At 41.1% G+C, this 19,976-nt stretch overlaps 1 protein-coding gene across 4 annotated transcripts in view; it reads left to right on the top strand.

Moving 5' to 3' along the window:
* Positions 1-19,976, top strand: part of CEP250 (centrosomal protein 250) — a 48,103-nt gene that overhangs the window by 25,020 nt on the left and 3,107 nt on the right. For all 4 annotated transcript variants that reach the window (XM_077335175.1, XM_077335174.1, XM_077335177.1 and 1 more), the window contains exons 16-28: positions 834-1,027; positions 2,601-2,728; positions 3,612-3,781; positions 4,550-4,729; positions 6,566-6,700; positions 7,126-7,269; positions 8,126-9,027; positions 9,700-9,859; positions 10,312-10,669; positions 12,176-12,303; positions 13,323-13,443; positions 14,554-14,708; positions 15,633-18,128. In XM_077335175.1, coding sequence (XP_077191290.1) covers positions 834-1,027; positions 2,601-2,728; positions 3,612-3,781; positions 4,550-4,729; positions 6,566-6,700; positions 7,126-7,269; positions 8,126-9,027; positions 9,700-9,859; positions 10,312-10,669; positions 12,176-12,303; positions 13,323-13,443; positions 14,554-14,708; positions 15,633-18,128 — 5,271 coding nt within the window. The remainder of the gene's footprint in view (positions 1-833; positions 1,028-2,600; positions 2,729-3,611; positions 3,782-4,549; positions 4,730-6,565; positions 6,701-7,125; positions 7,270-8,125; positions 9,028-9,699; positions 9,860-10,311; positions 10,670-12,175; positions 12,304-13,322; positions 13,444-14,553; positions 14,709-15,632; positions 18,129-19,976) is intronic.

The following is a 19,976-nucleotide window of genomic DNA, read 5'->3' on the forward strand; positions in this document are numbered from 1 at the left end:
TGACGTTTTACCTTTAGTGTTTGGTGATATTATGTTAATGTTTAATGTTGGTTTGTTTGTAAGTTATTAAAAGTTCTTGATCAACCAGTGAATTCAATTGAATTCCATCAGGCACCTTGTTTCAATCAAAAATGCTTATTTTTAAAAGTTATTTTAAGAACAAACTTTGAATCCAGTGGCATCTTTAAGACCAACTACGTTTTATTATAGGTATAAGCGTTCACGTGCATGCACACATCTTCAGGGATTTTGTGTGACTTTCCTCTATACTTTGTTCTGGCAACTGTCTGTCCTGACTATGAAGAAATATATTTTATAACATTATCCTAACACAGTTTACTTAGAACTCGCTCTGTTTTTAGTGGAGCATGCAACAAAACAAATATGCATATGGTGTTGTATTTTTACTTCCGAACTAATGTTACATTTTGGTGCCATAAATATTTTTGTTCCCTATGAATCATTCTCATGGGTCTTGTACTTCATCATGTTCTGTTCTTTCTGAACTCAGATGAAGTTTCTCAGTTAAGCACCATCCACTGTAACATTCAGACAAATATACATTTTATATTTGCTTTCCATTATATGTATATAATCAAAGTTTCACCACAGTAATGTCTTGGTACAGTTATGTCCATCTGTAATGGATCCTTCTTGACCTCTAGTGTAACAACTTTAGTAGTTATACATGTCGCGGAAATGCTTGTTATTCTGCAAGAAAAATAGCGGATCTGTTTGAGGCTGCCTTTTCCTCCTTGAAGTGCGTTACATTGCTGTCGGTGATACGAGTGAAGTTTGTGCTGGAAAAGAATTTTTCTCTTCATTTTTTCTAGGCTCATCGCCAGTGGGAAGCATCTAGAACTGATTTGGAAGAAGCACATCAGGAGTCAAGTCGTCTTCAGGAGGTGCTGACTAAGGTTTCTAAAGAAAATGAATCATTAACACGTGAGAAAGCAGCACTGGAAGTCCGACTAGAGGCTGCTGAGCGGGAGAGACAGACTCTTACAGATCAAATGGCAGAGATCAGGTAAGAGGGTGGTGGAGGAAGACCCCTGCCTGTTAAGGTAATTATTGGATTTGATCGTAGTAGGTCTGGACTTTGAGAGGGGATCTAGGGCATATCTAGGTCAATTATATGCAATTTCATATGAAGGTGGCAAGGCTGAGTCTGCACATGTGGGAAGCAACTCAGTAGGTGGACTGACGTAAAATGCTCAAAGTATGACTAAAAATGCTGTAAGATGATATATCAAATCAAATTTACAGTTATAGACCAAAGATAAAATATTATTACAAGAAGGTCAGAATACAAAAAGATAAATGTAATTATGGATAAAATATTCTCAGAACCCAAATAAAATTTATATTGTATGATATATAGAAATAAAACTAAAATCGGTAATCTAATTTAAAACATCCACAAATCTTTATTTAATATATGGACCTTTAAGTATACTGAAGCACCAAACTCTGCCATGCATCTCGAAACTGAAGAGTTTTTGTCTACCAAAATCTTTTCAAGATGTATTCCATCAGAAAGCCATGAAAGCTTGTTTAAAAGTGGCTAAATAGTCCTATGCCACAGCTCATTGTGGAGAGAGCAGTGAACAAAACATGCTCCCAGGTCTCAGTTTCTCCAAGGAGACATGGGCTAATTAGATGACCAGATTTTAACATTGGTAAAGTGGGACACCATTGATGGGGGGAGGGGGGTCTTGATTAAAAATTGGTCTACATGGAGCAACAAAATTTTTCATAGAACGCAAAAATAGTATTGTAATATATATTTTTAATTTCAACATAAGTACAATTTGCCAGGTGCCCCCAGATGTCCCTCCAAAAGTGGGACAATCTGGTCACCTTAGCTAATGATCTCAGAGAGTGGAATCCCATTATATTTGCTGTCAATGATGGCTGAGGGCAAAGCTGCAAGTCTATCCAGAGAAAAGGCCCTTTTGAACTTGTTTACTTCTAAAAAAGTGTGGTAGGAAGCTGGAACTAAAGAGCATCTATGGTCCAGTAGAGATAAAAACTAGGTGACCTTACAAGGTCATATTGTCTCACAGTATTGCCAGCCTCTGACCATTTCCCCCTATAGATATTTATAACTTGTACTTGATTGCATGTCTCATGTAGCAGTATGACAAATAGGTAACTATGAGAACAGATCTGTAATTTTGCCCTTTTTTTCTATATGTTTTCTGTATGTTTAGGGCCAAACTGTATGTTAATTTGGAGATTTGTGAGTCATGGATCCAGTGTGTTGTTTTTTTCACTAAATGCTGCAGTGGAAAGTTTAGCTGATCTGACTGGAAAACCCTTTTCAGGGAAAGGGTTAAATCCACAGTTTATGCACTTAAAAAAAATAAAATTATCAGTCTATAACTGCAGCATTCAGTAAAAATATTAAGACATCAGGCAGTCAGTCACAGCTCTGCTTATGCAATATGTAGTTTTTTTTAGTCTGTAACTCTGCTGGTATGTAACTTAATTTCCTGATAACACTTTCAGATTATAATTAGCTTTTTTTGAATTAGTTTCTCCATTGCCAGAAGCAAGAGATTAAAAGTAAATATATAGTCTGTATTTGTATTCTATAGATCAGCAAAGGAATTTCTGGAATCCAGCCTCTTTCAGGCTCAGCAGCAAGTATCACAGCTGGAAGTTACCAATGATCAACTGGAAATTCAAGTTCAGACAATCAGCCAGGCTAAGGAAGTGATACAAGGTGAGAGGCATTTGCAGAACCTCTAGTCTGTATGAGGAAGTAATATATGTCTTCCCCCAATTATGGGACAGAAACTATGATTAGGCACCTTTTGCCCAAGTTGGGTATAACGCAGCTTTGATTCAAATAGTCCATAGGCGACATATCATTCTAGTCTTGTTCCTTTCAACAATGATTCCCAGTTTGTTTTCAGACTCTGTTGAAGTTGCTAGCAAGAGCCAGCATGCTATAGTGTTTAAGACTGGCGGATTCGAATCTGGAGAATGGGTTTGATTCTCTGCTCCTCCACGTGCAGCCAGCTAGGTGATTTTGGACTAGTCACAGTTTTTTGGAGCTGTTCTCACAGAGCAGTTCTCTCAGACCCATTTACCTTGCAGGTTGTTTGTTGTGGAGAGAGGAAGAGAAAGGTATTTGTAAGTCACGTTGGGACTCCTTCTAGTGGAAAACAGGGTATAAAACTCAGCTCTTCTCTTCTTCTTTGAAGTCCTGCTTGACTCAGGGGCAGCATAACTTATGGAGTTCTTACTCCCATATGAACCTACCCAGCCACTGCAATCATTTGCATTGTGCATCTCTGCCATCTGAGGCTAGACAGGTTGCAACCTGAAAAAGGCCTTTTTGATTGTGAACTATGAAACTCTTTATCCTGGGAGATTCATCTGTCCCCCTCTATCACTGTCTTCTTCCAGCAGGTGAAGACTTCCCTGTTTTTTCCCCCCTCACTTCTTATTTATCTATTTGTATTTTCAGTGTTTTTAATTTTTTATAAATGTATTTTTAAAGTTTATTTTAATGTTTTAGTGTTTGCTGCCCTGTAGACCCTAAGTTGGGTAGAAAGACAACCCAAAAATGTTTAAAATAGAATTTCTCATAACTTCATCAGGAGAGGTGAAATGCCTTTGCATTGAGCTGGAAGCTGAGAAGGCCAAAGTTGAGCAAGAAAGAAGGGACAAAACAGAGCAACTATTGGAGGCAGAACTGAAGTATCAAGAAACGCTCAATCACTTTCAAACTGTGCACAAGGAGGAAATGAACACAATCTTTCAAGAGCTGGTAAACATCCTTTTCAGAAAATTTCTGCTTCTCACCTTTTTTACTTCTATGTTCAATTCCAATTCTTTAATCAAATCTTGATATTCCAGATTTATCCAATTATTCTTTCTCATTAAACTGTTGTGTCAGGTATTAATAATGCAACTGATATTTAGAAGAGCTGGATTTTTGTGTTGTGCTTTTTACTGCTCAAAGGAGTCTCAAAGCAGCTTACACCTACCCTTCCTTTTATCACAACAGACACGCTGTGAAGTAGGTGAAGTTGAGAAAGCTCCGAGAGGAACTGTGAGTGGCCCAAGGCCACCCATTTGGCTGTGAGTGGAGGAGTGGGGAATCAAACTTGGTTCTCCAGATTACAAATTGACGTTTCTTAGACATTTTCAAAGGCAGTCCCAATTAAAGTATTGATCCATCAGTCTCTAGGGTTGGGCCATTCTAACTGGACACTTGCCTTTGAAAAGGAAGGTAGGCAACTTCACCTTCAACTAAGTGCCTTACATTTCCAAAACAAAAAGGGCAAAATGCCTCTGAATTTAAGATTGGCAAGGAGAGCCTTATGGAGAATTCTCACCATCTGGAAGCCACCGTATCTAAATTGGAGTTATTCTAGCATAGGATATTTAGTTGCAGTGCAAAAATGCCTTAAGGTGGATGGAATCCATTATTTGTACTTGGTAAAGTTGCATTCCTGCCTCTGAGGCAGAAGAAGGACTTTAGTGGTTTAAAGGTTGGATTTCTTGTCTCCATATTCCTTTGAATTATTATTAGGAAAGTGAACGAGAGAGACACTGTGCAGAATTGCAGGTGGTGTTGGAGCGTATGGCCAAGGAAAAAGAAGAGATTGAAAGTGTCCATGACAGGAATTTGTTGAATCTACAGCAAGAGATTAGTGCTGTACAAACACAGATGGAAGTTGATCTCATTAAGGCTCAAAAAGACAAGCAAGAGGTAAAATAGAACTGGTTCCATGATCCAATACTCTAATCATCTTGGTTGCCCTCCTTCACACATTTTCAAACTCTGTGATATCCTTTTTGAGATACCTTGACCAGAATTCTACACAGTATTTCAAATGAAGTTGTGTCATAGATCTGTCTTGATGCTTTTTGCAACCTGATCCTCAAAATCTTTTTTAGCATGCTTAATTATTGCCTAACATTTCTTGTTTGCTTGTTTATTATATTTACAGTATTTGCTGGCGTATAAGACTACTTTTCCCCCCTGAAAAACATGCCTCCAAGTGGGGGGGTCGTCCTATATGCCGGGTGTACTTCAGTTGGGATAGACATAGCTGCCCATAGTGGTGCATAGTACTGTAATGTAATGTAACAAACTCTATATATTAAGTGGAAATGTTGGGGGATTGTCTTATACGCCCAGTCGTCTTATACGCCAGCAAATACGGTATATACTGAGTGATTGGTTGAACAACATTAACATGATAACTACCCTATGGTTGGTCAGTTCAGAGTTCATGGGAAGGGTTTCTGGAGGGCCCAGTAGATGTTGTTGGTACAGTCAACCTCAACCAAATGCCTGGCGGAAGAGCTCCATTTTGTAGGCCCTATGGAACTGTGGTAGTTCACGTAGGGCCCTGATTTCTTCAGGGAGCTCATTCCCTAAGTTGGGGCTCAGGACAGAGAAAGCTCTGGCCCTGGATGAGGTCAGACATGCTTCCTTGGGGTTAAGAATCACCAGCCAGTTGGAAGTGGTGGACCAAAGAACTCATTGTCTGTACCCCACAAGTACATTGGGCCCAGACCTTGTATTGCCTTAAAGGCCTTAAAAGTATGGCCAAAAACCTAAGTCTGATTCAACTGGTAGCCAGTGCAGTTGTTGGAGAGCGGACCAGATGTGGGACTTTTTGACAGAGCCTGTGACCCCTTCTTTTAAGCAGTTTAATTTTGCAATTAATTTAACAATTAATATTTACTTTTTCTTGTCCGGGGAAAAATAGCATTATGCTTCTGACTATGCAGAGAATTTCTGAAGTGATACCATTCATTCAAAGCAATGCCTGTACAGTATTTAGTGCTTTTTTTACTACAAGAGATTTCATTGTGTGCAGAACAGAGTGCGCTGCTGTGTTCCTGTAACATCACTATCTTCAGATTGCATCTGCAGAAGTTATGGTAACGACATCAGTTCTTACAGAAAATTGAAGGCCTCTGAATAAGCCAGTTTTTCTACATAAATAAAAGTGGGTTTCTGGTATATAACCAGCATAGAGACTATAACTCTTCTATGGGAAGATGACAAGGACAAGGAGACACAGGCAGGGGATTTTATCAGGCAAAATATCCAGTGGAAGTCTTGAGGTACTGCCTTCTCTCCCTCTATCCTTGCCTGCTGCCTTCTGTTGGCTCAACATCTTCTTTGAAGGTGCTGTCCTTTTCATAATGTGGATCTCACGTTGGTGACATTAGTAACCTTTTCTGTAAAAACATCTACCCAGTGGAAAAAAATTTCCTGAGAAGAGATATGAGAACTTTCTCTGGTGAGGTTTCACAAGTCATGCAAGGCTGTGCTTTTTGGCTGAAATCTGTGAGCCTGTTGCTTTCTGTCTCTGATTCTGAGTTTGCTATTTCTGAAAATGTGGCATTCAGAGTTGTTCTTGCTGTCAAGCTAATAAATATTGTTTAACTTGGGGTTTTTAAAATGGGAAATGGTTTCTGTAGGATGTGAGTTCAGTTTTAGTCTTAAATGTTGAAATTGAGGGATTCCAGAATCATTTAATTTATTTCAGTTATGAAACAATGTGCCTCTTCATCTCCATGCATGCAGGAGCTGCTAGAAAGAGAGAGTGAGAGGAAATCTTTACTAGAGGAACTTACTCAAACCAAAGAAAAACTGACCAGTACTTGCCAGCAGCTGAAGAATTTCCATCAGGAAATGAAGATGCATGAAGAACAGAAGCAGGTAGGAGTGAGCAGCTAATGAGACTGGAGCCGCTAATGAGACTGGTTTTTATAAAAACCAGTTCTGGTATGGAGAACAAAGTAAAAATGTAGAAACATACTTTAATGTAGAGACAGTTCTTGTATACATTTCTCAGGGATGCTTTAGGCTGATCCAGCATTGAACAGGGGGTCAGACTAGATGTCCCTGATGATCCCCTTCCTACTCCATGATTTCTTTTGAGTTTGGACCATTTATATGATAGGTAAAAAATTGTCTTGAATTATATCAGATATTAGTCTTAACCACTTCCGGTTGATATTCATAAAGTTGAAGTGTTCTGCCAATTTCAACCTGCCTTTTAATTCCAACTTGTTTAGATTCAGATTTGGTCAAATAGGTGTTTTAAAATAGGTATCTTTAATATGTGACTATTTCCTTTACAGATTGCTTTACAAAATTTGGAGGCTAAGCTGAAGGATGCCCGAACTACCATGGAAATGCTGGAGGGAAAGCACAAGGAGGAGATAAAATCTCTCAAAGAAAACATAAACTTACTCCTTCAGCAGCGAGATGCTTTGCAAAATCAGGTGATTACTAAAAGCAGCTGCCCCAGGAAAACAATCTTCTGTCCTTTAGTCCAGTGGTCCCAAACCTTTTTATCACCGAGGACCGGTCAACACTTGATAATTTTACTGAGGCCTGGGGGGGGGGGGGAGTCTTTTGCTGAGGGATGTTGCTGCTGCCGCCTGAGCCCCTGCTCCACTTGCTTTTCTGCCGGCGCCCCTGACTTTCCGCTGCCCGCTGGGGGGCGCTGCCAGCAGCAGCTACGCAGTGCCATGCTGAAGGGGAGCCCCAGCATGGCGGCTGCTGAACCGGCAGCAGAATGGCAGGGCAGTCCCCGAGGCAGCAGCCAGGGAGGAGGACAAGGAGGAGCCGCGGCCCGGTATCGACTGATCTACAAACCAGTATCGGTCCCCAGACCGGGGGTTGGGGACCACTGCTTTAGTCTGTGGAAATTGTGCGGCTTTTTAAAAACTATCTGAGCAGAAACGGGAATCTGTTCATGGAGTAAAACTATACTGTGAGAACTTCTGAAGTATTGTAGAAAGCCAACCCCCTAGTATGTGAAATCATTTGGGAGGGGAAAGTATGCAATAATGGTGAAAAAGATTTCTGTGGAAATAATTTTGAGAATAAACGAGCCAGGTATTTGGTACTTTTTAACAGTTTCTCTTTTTCCACCTTATCTAAATGGAGTTTTTAATATTACTTACCTGGGGGGGAAAAACTCCTGTACTCCATAAATTAAAACTTGAAGTTGCATGAAACTATGTCTTGAAATGAGATATACAAATCTGTGTACAATAATTTCTCCACAGTGTATACTAAAGTCAGTGCGTGTTGGAACCTCTTCCTCTTGTCTGTTCTTTTGTCTGTTTCCAGGTTCAAGATTTGGAGTCCCAGCTCTCAATGGAAAAAGATTCTTGCCAGTTGATCAGATTGGAGGCTCAAAAACATTTAAGAGAGGTGCAAAGATTGTCCAAACAGAAGGCATTGGAAATTGCAGAACTCCAAAAGAAGCTGGAGGCCGAGTGGGAACAGCGAGAAGAGATGAACCATCAGAAGACTCAGCTGCAGAGTCAGAAGGAAGAAATAGAACGCTGGAACATAGAACTGAGAGTTACACTACAGAAACAGCAGGAGGAAGAACAAAATCTGAACAAAGAGCTGCAGAACAAACAGAAAGAGGTAGAACGCCTCAACAAAGAGCTGCAGAACAAGCAGGAAGAGGTGGAGCATCAGCTTGCCACAGTCCAAGTCCTAGAAAGGGAAAAGGGCCAGTGGCTGGAGGAAGAGAGTAAAAATTCAGAGCAACATGCTGTGCTCCAGGGATGGTGGAAGGAGGCAGAATGTCAAAATAAAGAGCTGCAAAGTCAAAAAAGACAGGCTGAGCTCCAGAATGTAGAGCTGCAGCACCAGAAAGAGGAGCTGGAAAGTCAGAATGCAGAGCTCAAGTCCATGCTCCACAGGCAGCAAGAGGAGGCAGAACAGGAGACTAGGATGCTTCGGAGCCGTTGGGAGGAGGCGCAGCAACGTTACTCAGAGATACAGAGATGGAAGGAGAAAAGTGAGCATCAGAACACTGAACTGCAGTCCATTCTCCGTAGCCAGCAAGAGGAGTTGGAATGTAAGAATATGGAGTTGCAGATGAGACAAAAGGAGATACATAATCAGAATGCTGCAGTACAGAGGATGAACATGGAGCAAAACCAGAGGGAAGAGATGGCACGCCAGAGTACAGAGCTAAAGGCAAAAGTACAAGTGCTGGAACAGGAAAGAGCCAGGTGAGCACAAGAACCATGATTTATGCCTGTGTACTTGTTTCTCAGATCTGTCTGAGCTATTATGCAGGCATGCAGAAATGTTCAGGGGGTTGTTGTGGAAGGCTTTTCTCTGAGTAAAGCAAGAACAGCAAGATAGCACCTAAGCAGAAATTTTGTAGCAAGAAAAGGCTTACTGTTGCACTCCTTGTTATAGCACTTAGTCGCTTCAGGGATGTAGCTGATGTACAGTAGCTTCATCAGTTTTTCCTGAAGTCATGTTGATGGCTAATAAATAGTATAAGTCTTAACAGGCTTATAAATAGCTTTTCTCATCTGTGCAGAACAGATGAGATCCACTATGGCTGCTGAAGTTACTGGCCTGTATCTAACAACTCTACTAAGCAAAGTTGCTTTAGGATGCTTTGGGCTGATCCTGCGTTGAGCAGGGGGTTGGACTAGATGGCCTGTATGGCCCCTTCCAACTCTAGGATTCTGTTAAAAACCTTCCTTCAGCTTGGGTAGCTTTTTGTCCAACAGAAAGTTGGGGGAAGGTTCTATTAGACTTCACCAGACTAAGGCAGGATAACCAACCACGACCTGGTTGTCTTGTCTGCACTCTCACCAAGCATGTAAGTGGAAGGTCTATTTCCTCATACAACTGAAGTCTTGTTCATTTGTTTTTTCCTGTTTCAGCCTAGCTGTGTCCTTGAAGGAGAAAGAAGTCAAGCTTAAGAGTCTTCAAGACAGTGACTGTGCTCATCAGGGTGAAATTACCAAACTTAACACTGCACTGCAGGAAGCACAGCAACTGCTGGCTGACCATAGAACAGAAACGCAGGAGCTAAGCAGCCAGGTATTACCTACCAAGTTCTTATTTCTCTGCTCATTATTAGCTCTTTTCTGCATCACATTATATTTTTATAATGAGATGCTCATCACACATTTCCCGCAATACACTGGTATCTTTCCCTGCATGGTGCATACTAATTGGGTTTTGCTCATGTATCTCAGTCTTCTTAACTTGGTGTAGTGGTTAAGAGCAGCAGCCTGTAATCGGAGAACTGGGTTTGATTTACCACTCTTCCACAAGCATCCTGCTGGGTGATCTTGGGCCAGTCACAGTTCTCTCAGAACTGTCTTAGATCCACCTACCTCACAAAGTGTCTGTTGCGGGGAGAGGAAGGGAAGGCAATTGTAAGCTGACTCCTAAACACAGAGAAAATTAGTGTATGAAAATCAATTCTTCTTCTCTGTGCCATATTCCTATACCTATGGAAAGCTGTCCATTTTGCTTTTCCTCTGCAGATGCAGTCACTCAGGCAGGCGATGCTTGAGAAGGAGGCAGTCTTGGTTGCACACAAGGAGAAGCTGGCTCAGGACCTGGAAGAATCACATACTAATGAGCAGCATTTGAGGGACTCTGTGAAGATGTTGGAAGCTGAAATATCTCGGTTACGTCTGAACCTTTCTGGCACAGAGAGCAAGAGAGAGGCACTGGCTTTGGAATACCAGCGTGCTTGTTCAGCCCATTGGGAGGCACAGTCCCAGTTAACCAAGCTGCGTTCTGTTCTTCAGTATATGTTGTGTAGTGACTTTGAAGAAAAGCTGGAGCATGGGGGAAGAGGAGACCGAAGCACTGGGAACTCCACCTCCACTTGTAAAGGTGAGTCTTACAAGATAATTGTTGATAATGTGAGGAAGCCCGAGTCTGTAGCAAGTGATCTAGATTTTTGCTCCATGGTACTTATTTTCCAATGTGATTAACTGAAATGGAACACATCATAATTGTGCTTTATATCTTCTAATTTTTGATTCATTGCTGCCAGTTTAGCACCTAAAGTTGAGTACCAGTATGGTGTAGTTCTTAAATAGGACTAGGCCTAGGGAGATCTAGGTGGAGTCTGCACGGAGCTTTTATTCCAAACCCAGGTCGATTCAGTCCCTGCCATCTCCACTGAATGCCATTTCCATTTTGATTTTGTCCGATTTAGAATTTCCCTCTGCAACAAACATGATTGATCCGGAGTGACCCTACCTTTATCCTGCAATATTTAGGAGTGGAAATAACCCTCAATATTTTCAGAATCGGATTGAGAAAGTATGAGAAACCATGTGGATCTTCAGCAGCTTCGCATTTGTTGCCGAAGCTCCCTGGTAGAGAAGCCCTGATTGGCCAGGGCTGACTCCATGGTAGAGAAGCCCTAATTGGCCAAGGCTGTAAGCTTTTTTTAAAGGGGAAGCCCTAATTTTCTCTCAACTTAAGCTCTAGAAGCCCTAACTTCTTTGGGTAGAGATCTGCCTTGTGTTTTTTTTTCTTCTTCTCCCTCCTCTGCTCCCCCCCCCCCCCCCGCTTCAAGAAAAGAAAGAAAGAGGCTCCTTCCGGGGTTCCTCGAAGCCTGAATATTGCAAGGGTTCCTTCACAGTTAAAATGTTGGAAAAGGCTGCTGTAGTCCAACACTCCAACCCCTACACTGTGCTGACTTCTCTCCTTGAGAGTTTTATCTTCCCAGATTTAATAGATCTGAGAAAAAGTATATAACTGGGTAAGTGATGGCTGCTTGAGTGAATTAGGAGTATCTGATATCCCTTCATGATTTGGATTACAAGTCACACATGAATTCTTGAGTTAAGGTACTTCTTTGTAAATCTGGTTATGTCCCACAAAGCCAAAAAGCTTGTTTTTAAAAGAAAAATAGTTGGGAATGGTCAGCACACCTAGGGCACATATTGTTAAATTAGGGTCTGCAGATTCTTATTGAGAATTGGATATATTTATGAAATATTAGTGGCTGAATGTAGGGCTGCTTATTCTTGCATTTATTTGTCTGTTATAGAACTGACATTTGGGTTGAAGAGATAATGCATTGAATCTATGATTAAATTTGATGTAACTTTGGATGCAACCCCCACTGAATAGCTTTGTTTCCTTTTTCATGTAACATCAACTACAAAGTGCCCATGATAGAATATAATTCTATCTCTGTGTACTCATATTAGTTGTTAGAAGAAAAGGGGAGCAAAGAGACACAGATTGGTGGCAACTCTTGCGTCTCTTCTATGACTAGCTTGGCTCTAGTGTGAGTGTTCTTTCTAGGCACTCCTTCAGGATTTTTTTCTCATTCATGACTCATCAGGTAGGTGTCATTACAGAGATGGCTTATTTCTCCAGAACAGGATAATGTGAAGGGAATGGCTCTTCTTCAACTCAAGGATCTCTCTACAGAGCTTACAGTGGAGAGAGTAGCCGAAGCAATCCAGGATCTGAGGCAGAATGTGTGGCATGCTCGTCGAGAACGGGTAATTCTTTTTCTGATCTTATTTTGCAACACTCTGTGGGCATCCCTAAATCTCTTCGTAATAGATCAAGTTGCTGCTGCCATTTTAGTTCATTAGAACATGATTGATAGAGATGGTATCTTGAACATGTGAAGCTTCTTTATACTGGTTTAAATCATTGGTCTGGCAAAGTTAGTATTGCTTATTGTGAGTGGCAGTAACTCTCCTGGGTCTCTAGTAGGGCTTATTCATATAGCCTGATCCTTGATACTGGAGGCACCAGTGATTGAAACTGGGACTGTTAGCTTGCAGAACAAATACTCTACTACAGAAGCATAGCCTCACCCTTGGAAGGCAAGCCTTTGAAACTCAGAAGTCCCTCATACGGAATCCATATTAAAAACAAAGATCAGAAAGCTCAATCACATGAAATCACTCCTTTATATTGTCTAATATATGTTAAGCACTGTATAAAGAACATTTGTGGTATACATACTGATGATCTTATTTTCTACCTTGTGTATTCAGCAAATGAGTTTCCACTTTAGCTAGTGCAAGACAGGGCAACAGTTGTTTAATTCTCACAGGTCCAGAGATGGCTTTAATGTGCTGACCAAACTATGCATAATAAAGAATCTCTGAGATTCATTCACTTATTAAGCTTGCTTAACCTATTGTGAAATAGTCCAATTTGGATTGGTGGGAAATTATACAGTACTCCATGTACCCTGTAGGCTTGCCCTAAGGAGAAGAGGTTGCTGTTTCCCTGTTCCATATGTCGTTTATTTGAGAGCCAGCATGGTATAGTGGTTAAGAGAATTAGATTTGGTTCCCCACTCCTCCACATGCAGCCAGCTGGGTGACTTTGGGTCATTCACAGTTCTCTTAGAGCTCTCTCAGCCCCCTCTACCTCACTGGGTTGTTGTGGGGAGAAGAAGGGAAGGTGATTGTAAGCCACCTTGTCACCCTTTTGGGTAGTGAACTCTTCTTTATTTCATTTTTAGTTGCATGTATCACCATCATCATTACTATTTTCACAGGATGAGATAAGGAAGAATTCTGAGAAACTGAAGCAAGAACTAAATGAAAAAGAAGCAGAGAGCAATCGTATCAATGCCAAAGCACAAGAGCTGCAAAAGTGGCTGAACCAAAGCCAAGAAGGTACAGACCCTTCCTTCTCACTGTGGTGCCTGACAGGAACTAGAGGCCTCCCAGAAGGGAGAGCTTTCTGCTGTGAAAATGGGGTGGGTGAAATTAATGGTTGTGGATATTAGTTATCCTCAGAAATGTTGCTTTGTCAAGTTTATATTGCCTGACATACCTCAACGTTTTGCAGATGACTTACACTAAGCAGTCAAAACACACATGAGGAACAATAATAGAGAAGTGTGACCTTTTCTCAGTTATAAAGATTGCCTATAAGGGTATTGCCTATAATGGCATTCCATTAGAAATATGGCTTCTCTGAATCAGTATTTGAAACTGAAAATCTATGGGCAGAACTTGTGCTTAGCTCATAGTTTAGGCCTGTTGTCACAACAACAGTTCAGAAAACAGTTCTCAGGTTTAAGTCCTACTGATCCTTACAGTGAGGCATTCTTGTCCTGAGAAAGTTGAGCTGAAATGTTTTTAAAGCTGTAGCACTAGGTTAGTAACTTAAGGGATAAATAATTTTATCAGTGAATAAGTGTTTATGTTCGCTAGAATTCTGAGGCTGAGCTTAAAAAAAAAATTGAAAGGTGTTCGAGAGGGGCCGATGTAATGAAAAACACAAGACTGTCATAAAACTTCCCGTTCTTGCTCTGCCACCAGAGGCCACTCCATTTAGAGTTGGGAATGCTGAACTGATGGAAACTCAAAAGTAAAACAATACCTCTAAATCATAATTGGTTTGATTTTGGTTTGAGCTTTTAAATGTAGCCTAAATAAGATTAGTGCAAGCCAGACAGTACCCGAATTGAGCGAGTGGCATGAGCGAGCACCCTACAATAGCACTGAGAACTGAATTGTGCTGTTCTGGAGCCTTACGTGTCCTGATTTATTGAGTGTTTTAGAAGCAGTTCTTTTTAATGTTGCTTAAGCAATACTTCACCTTTGATACGTTATACCATGTTTTCTGTTGTTTCTCTAAAACCCCTCATCTTCTCTAACCTTTCCTTGACATTAGTCTGCTTTTCTCTAAACTTCTTGCTTGAAAAAAATTACCTACCTTCCCCTTATAGATTAAAAAATACTATCAAACATAGCTACTATCTGTTCTCTCCATTTCAGAAAAAATGATGGCTGATGGCAAATGCATCTCCTTGGAATCTGCCTTAAAGGTAGAGGTCATTGCTTTCAAAGAAGAGAACGTGACTTTGCGTGCGAAGGTGACCACTTTGGAGAAGTCTCTAGAAAATGCTGAGAAGCAAAAGAAAGATGCATTGGTGAGGGTGACAAATGGGTTACAAAGACCTGAAAAATGGCTTGGGGGAGGATGGCTCAATGACAGTGCACCTACTTTTTGTGCAGAATGTGCCCCAGGTTCAATCCCCAGCATACCCAGTTGAAAAGATCAGCTTGTAGGAGATGTGAAAGACCTCTTCTTGAGATCCTGGAGAACTGCTGCCAGTTTGAGTAGACAAGGCTAACCTTAATAGACCAATGGTTTGAATTCAGTATAGCTTCATATATTCAATAATATGAAACTGGTCAGCTCTGACAAGGGAGCATTACTGCCCTGGTCATTAGATTACATTTCATTAGGGATTTAGTTTTCCGTGATAATGCTGCACACAATGCACATATCCAATGTATAAATGTTAATGTTTTTATGACTTACAGAGTGCTATGGATGTGCATGGCTCTGTAGAGTACAAGAAAATGCATTCCTGACCTGAGGAATTTACAATTTAAAATTTGACATACAACAAAGGGAGTGGAAAGAGACAGAACAGGGCATATATAAACAAATAGGGTAAACAAATATGATTCCAGTTATACATACTCAGATTCATTGAGGGGCAGAATCTAAAGGCTGTGCCGTTTCATGGAAAAGGTGGGTTTTCAGGAAGGATTTGAAGGAAGTGAGGGAGACAGCATTGCAGAGGTCTAGATATAATAGGCAGAGTCATTTGAGGAAGCAGGTGATCTCTTGTTATACCCTTTTATTCTCTCTAAACCTCTTTTATGGCTCTTGTTGAGGTGTATCTTTCCTGGCTACAGTATAGTTGTTAATGTGGTACATGTCTTCTGGTGGTCTGCACTGTGTATGTTTGGGAAAATGTCCCCCTTTTCGTTAGCAGAAATGTGCTATAGTGTCCAAGCCTTCAAGACTAAACTGTGGGGTGGGGGGTGTTTGTGTGTTCCAGAATGAACGAGGTATGTTACAAATGGCAAAGGAGAAAATGGTGTGTGAGCTGGACCTTCTTCGGGAATCTGTCACAGCCTCTGAGATACGAGCAAATGCTATGGAAAAGATGAACCAATCCCTGGAGCAGGAGCTTCAGGCTGCTCTCTCAACCCTAAGAATTAAACAAGAGGAAGTAGAGACTCAGCAGGAAAGACTGATGACATTAGAGCAAGAGGCAAAAGTGGAAAAAGGCCTGCAAGGGAAACTAGATCACCTAACAGCTACTATAGCAAAGAGAGATGAAGAAATAAAATCTCACTTAAAACAGATCAGCGATTTGGAGAGGCACAGAGGAGTGCAAATGGCTACTATAGAACATCTCACTAAAGATGTAGAGAAGAAAATTCAAGAATTTGAATCTCAAAAATCTAAATTTGAAGAATTAGGGAAGCAGAATAAAATACAGACAGCTGCTCTAGGAAAGCTAAATCTAGACCTAGAAGAGGGCTTTCAAACTATGAAATCTCAAAAAGAAAAGATCCAAAAACTAGAGGAGTTGACACAAAGCCAAAGAGCTGTCATAGAAAGCCTAACTCTAAATCTAGAGGAAAAAGTAAAAGAAACTCAATTCAAGGAGGAAAAAATCCAGATTATGGAAGAGAATGAGTCATCACAAATTGGAGTTTTGTTAAAAGATGTAGATGAACTGAAGACACAATTGAGTGAAAAAGACTGGGAGCTCATATCTCAGAAACAGCTGCTTCAAGAACGGGAGAAACAGGGAGAAAAGAAGGTAAAGGCTGTACAGACAAGCCTTGAACACATGAAGGCCATTCTCAGGGACAAAGAAAGGGAGGTAGAATCTCAAAAGGAACAGATAACTAGTTTACAGCAGAGGGAGATTCAGAGGGAGACACAACTCCATGAGCTACTTGAGAAAGTAAAAAATGTAACATTCATCCTGACTCAGAGAGACCAAGAGCTTCAATCACAAAAGGAGAAAATAAGAGAGATGGAAGAAGAAATGGAAATGGAGCTAAAGGCTCTTCGTGAACTTCTTGCAAAAACACAAGCAACTCTAAAGGAAAAAGACAAAGAGATGGAGTTCCAAGAGCAACATCTAGAAATAGTGGAAAGACAAGTAAAAGATTTATTTGAAGACATCCAATGCAGCACAGTAGCACTAAAGGGAAGAGATGATAGCATTGAGGAAGAAAAAAAAAAGCACCTCAAGAAACAAGAAGATGAACTTCAGTTGCAGGAGACAGTTCTGGCAACACTGGGACAAATCAAAGTGGTATTAAGAAGACGAGAACAAGCAGTTGAATCCCTGAAAGAGCAGCATGAGGATCACAACAAAGAGACAGACAGACAGTTGAGGGGAATGCAAGTGGAACTTCAAGAAGCAGAACAAGCTTTGAGAAATAAAGAGAGTGTGCTAGAGTCCTTAAATGAGAAGATCCGCCAACTTCAGCAGCGAGAGGAAGTGGCAGTAACACAAACAAAGTCTGTCTTGGAGAAACTGGAATCCTCCAAGTCTTGTCTTCAAGACAGAGACCAAGAAATAGAATCCTTACAAGGACGTGTTCAGGAGCTTTCAAGACTGATAGAGCTGAAAGAGAATAATATAGTAACCCTACAGCAGGATCTAGATAGAATTAATCAAATAACAAAGGAGAAAGAAGGAGGAATTCTCAAGCAGGCCAAGCAAATCAGCACATACCTTCTGGAAGTAGAAACCACCCAGGCTGAACTACAGGCATGTAAGAATCAAGTAAGTCATCTTGAAGAAGTAATTAGAAAGAGAGACCATGAGGGAAACTTTCAGAAATGCCAGCACAGACATGAACAGGCAAATATTCACCATCTCCAAGTCTTGGGGGATAAGAAACATCCTGAAGAAGAAGATGAAACTCTAGAAGATCAGAAAGAACAGGTCAGGAGGAATGGTCTGTGTGAGAGAGAGCAAAAGCAAATGAATGATGAGATTAAGGAACTTCAGGAAAATATACAGAATCTTCAACACATGTTGGAGGAGAAAGATGATGAGGTTAAGCAGGAGAGAGGAAAGGTCAAGCAATTAGAAGATAAAATTGGATGCAAAGAGGAGCAATTGCTCACCTGCAGTGAACGTCTGAAGCGAATCATCTCAGCCCTGAGACTGCAAGATAGTGAACTGGACAATGTAGAGAGTCATATCCAAAAACTCCTGGTATTGAAGGAAGAGGAGGCAGTCAGGAGGAAGTCATTTCAGGAAAAGGACCAGAAGTTGAAGTGGCAAAAGGAAAAAATTCAGCAGCTGGAAGAGGAGAAAAGAGTAAAGGAGGAGGAACTGGATCGCATTGTTGCTGTTCTTAACCAAACTGAGAGTGCAGAGATAGAATGGAAAGAGAAAGCACAGAGACTGGATCTGTCCCTATCCCAAAGTGAAGAGGCTCTGAAAGCCATGAGGAAGGAAATGGGTATCATGCAAACCATGGTTTCAGAAAGGGATAAGGACAGATTTCATCTTCAGGTAGGCATTTAGTTGTTCCATTTTTAAAGCCTGCAAATTGTTGTTGTTGTTGCTGTTGTTGTTGCGAAGACGTGTCCGACCCATCGCGACCCCATGGACAATGATCCTCCAGGCCTTCCTGTCCTCTACCATTCCCCAGAGTCCATTTAAGTTTGCACCGACTGCTTCAGTGACTCCATCCAGCCACCTCGTTCTCTGTCGTCCCCTTCTTCTTTTGCCCTCAGTCGCTCCCAGCATTAGGCTCTTCTCCAGGGAGTCCTTCCTTCCTTCTCGAGCCTCTGCAAATTGTTAGGAGATAATAAAACCATGCAGCCTGAGGGTCCAGCTACACATGACATTTCCCCAGGTCTGTGTATTTCATGTTGAAAACATAATGTATATCTCATGCAGGCCTAGCTTGGATTTGGGACTATGGAGGCATTAGGAGAGGAGGCCTAACTCTTGCTGTCAGCCTAAAATGGTTCAGGGAAGATTGTTTTTGTTTCTGAAGAAACCTAAGTGTACTTGATCAGTGCATGAGGAACCCCCAACAAAAGAAATCGCAGCCTCTCAGGGTCATATCACAAATGCCTGAGATTAAAGTCCTAGCACAGAATTTAACCTGGGCAAAAATATAAATTGCAATTAGGTCATAAGGCTCCTCTTTCGGTTTCATCCATTATTGGGCTAAGATTAGGTTTGTGCCATCATTCATGAATACTTCAGAAGTAGCCCTCTCTGTAGTGAATAATTGGTTAGTTAAAGGTAATTTTATATTTTAAAAAATTTCAGGTGGACCAGTATAAAACAGAACTTGAGTAACAGTAAATTGAAACAGAAAGGAGGAAATCCCAAGTGACTGAGAGATACAGTCTGTACTGTTATTCTTCCAAGACAACTGGCTGGCTACCGTATGGAACAGGTTTCTGTACTTGATTGGATCCAGCAAGGGCACAATTGCTCTCTTTAGTTTGTCACTTGGAAGAGGGCAGGGAGCAGTTTCTGTTGACAGCAGAAGATAGTTTAAACCTTTTTCTGTGCATCCTGTGTATGGAATGGTACTGGCTAGTTATCTGGGAGCGGGGGATCACATTCAGAGGAGTTCAGCAGTGGAATTGTCTGAGTCCCCATCAGCTCCCTTTCCAATGAACACACTTGGCATTATAGCAAATGTGATTCATTAAAGAAGCAATACATGGCTCATGATTATTCTTGCTGAAACTGATCTGATAGGCAATACATTGATTATTATAGCCCCAAATTCCTACCCCCTACTAGCATAAACCTGGCCTACATGTTGAAGGCAAAACTCCCATTTTTCCCCAAGGAGAAAGGGGGTTCAGCTGGTTCCATGAAAACCATGTGAAGCACCTAGGCGCATATTACATCAGTTGTACCCAGCCGATCAAGGTCAGGCCCCACAATAACATTCTACCTCCCCTTCTCCCAGTTTATCCACTGTGAAAGAATTGACATAGAAAGCAAAGTAATCGTGGTTGCAAGCAGATATACATTCCCAGGCTGCTCCCCCCCAATTACATTAGTCAGTGACAGTTATTACATTCTCCAGTGTCAGCACTGACAGACTACAATTGGCACCTCATCGATATCTTATGAAAACCAATATCAGATTATTACAGCAGGAAGCTGGCAAACAGGCAGATCCTGACAGGAATAGACTGCCTAAGGATGTGGCAAGCTCCCCCTCACAGGCAGTCTTCAAGCAGCTGCTAAGATACTTACCATGGATTATTTGGGCTGATCCTGCATTGAGCTGGGGTCAGACTAGATGGCCTGTATGGTCCCTTCCAATTCTATGATTCTATTCTAGGTTTCACTTACATTCTTAACTTTTGTCAGTAATTAGTA

The sequence above is a fragment of the Paroedura picta genome, chromosome 4 (assembly GCF_049243985.1).
Source record: "Paroedura picta isolate Pp20150507F chromosome 4, Ppicta_v3.0, whole genome shotgun sequence".
In the NCBI taxonomy this organism is placed as follows: domain Eukaryota; kingdom Metazoa; phylum Chordata; class Lepidosauria; order Squamata; family Gekkonidae; genus Paroedura; species Paroedura picta.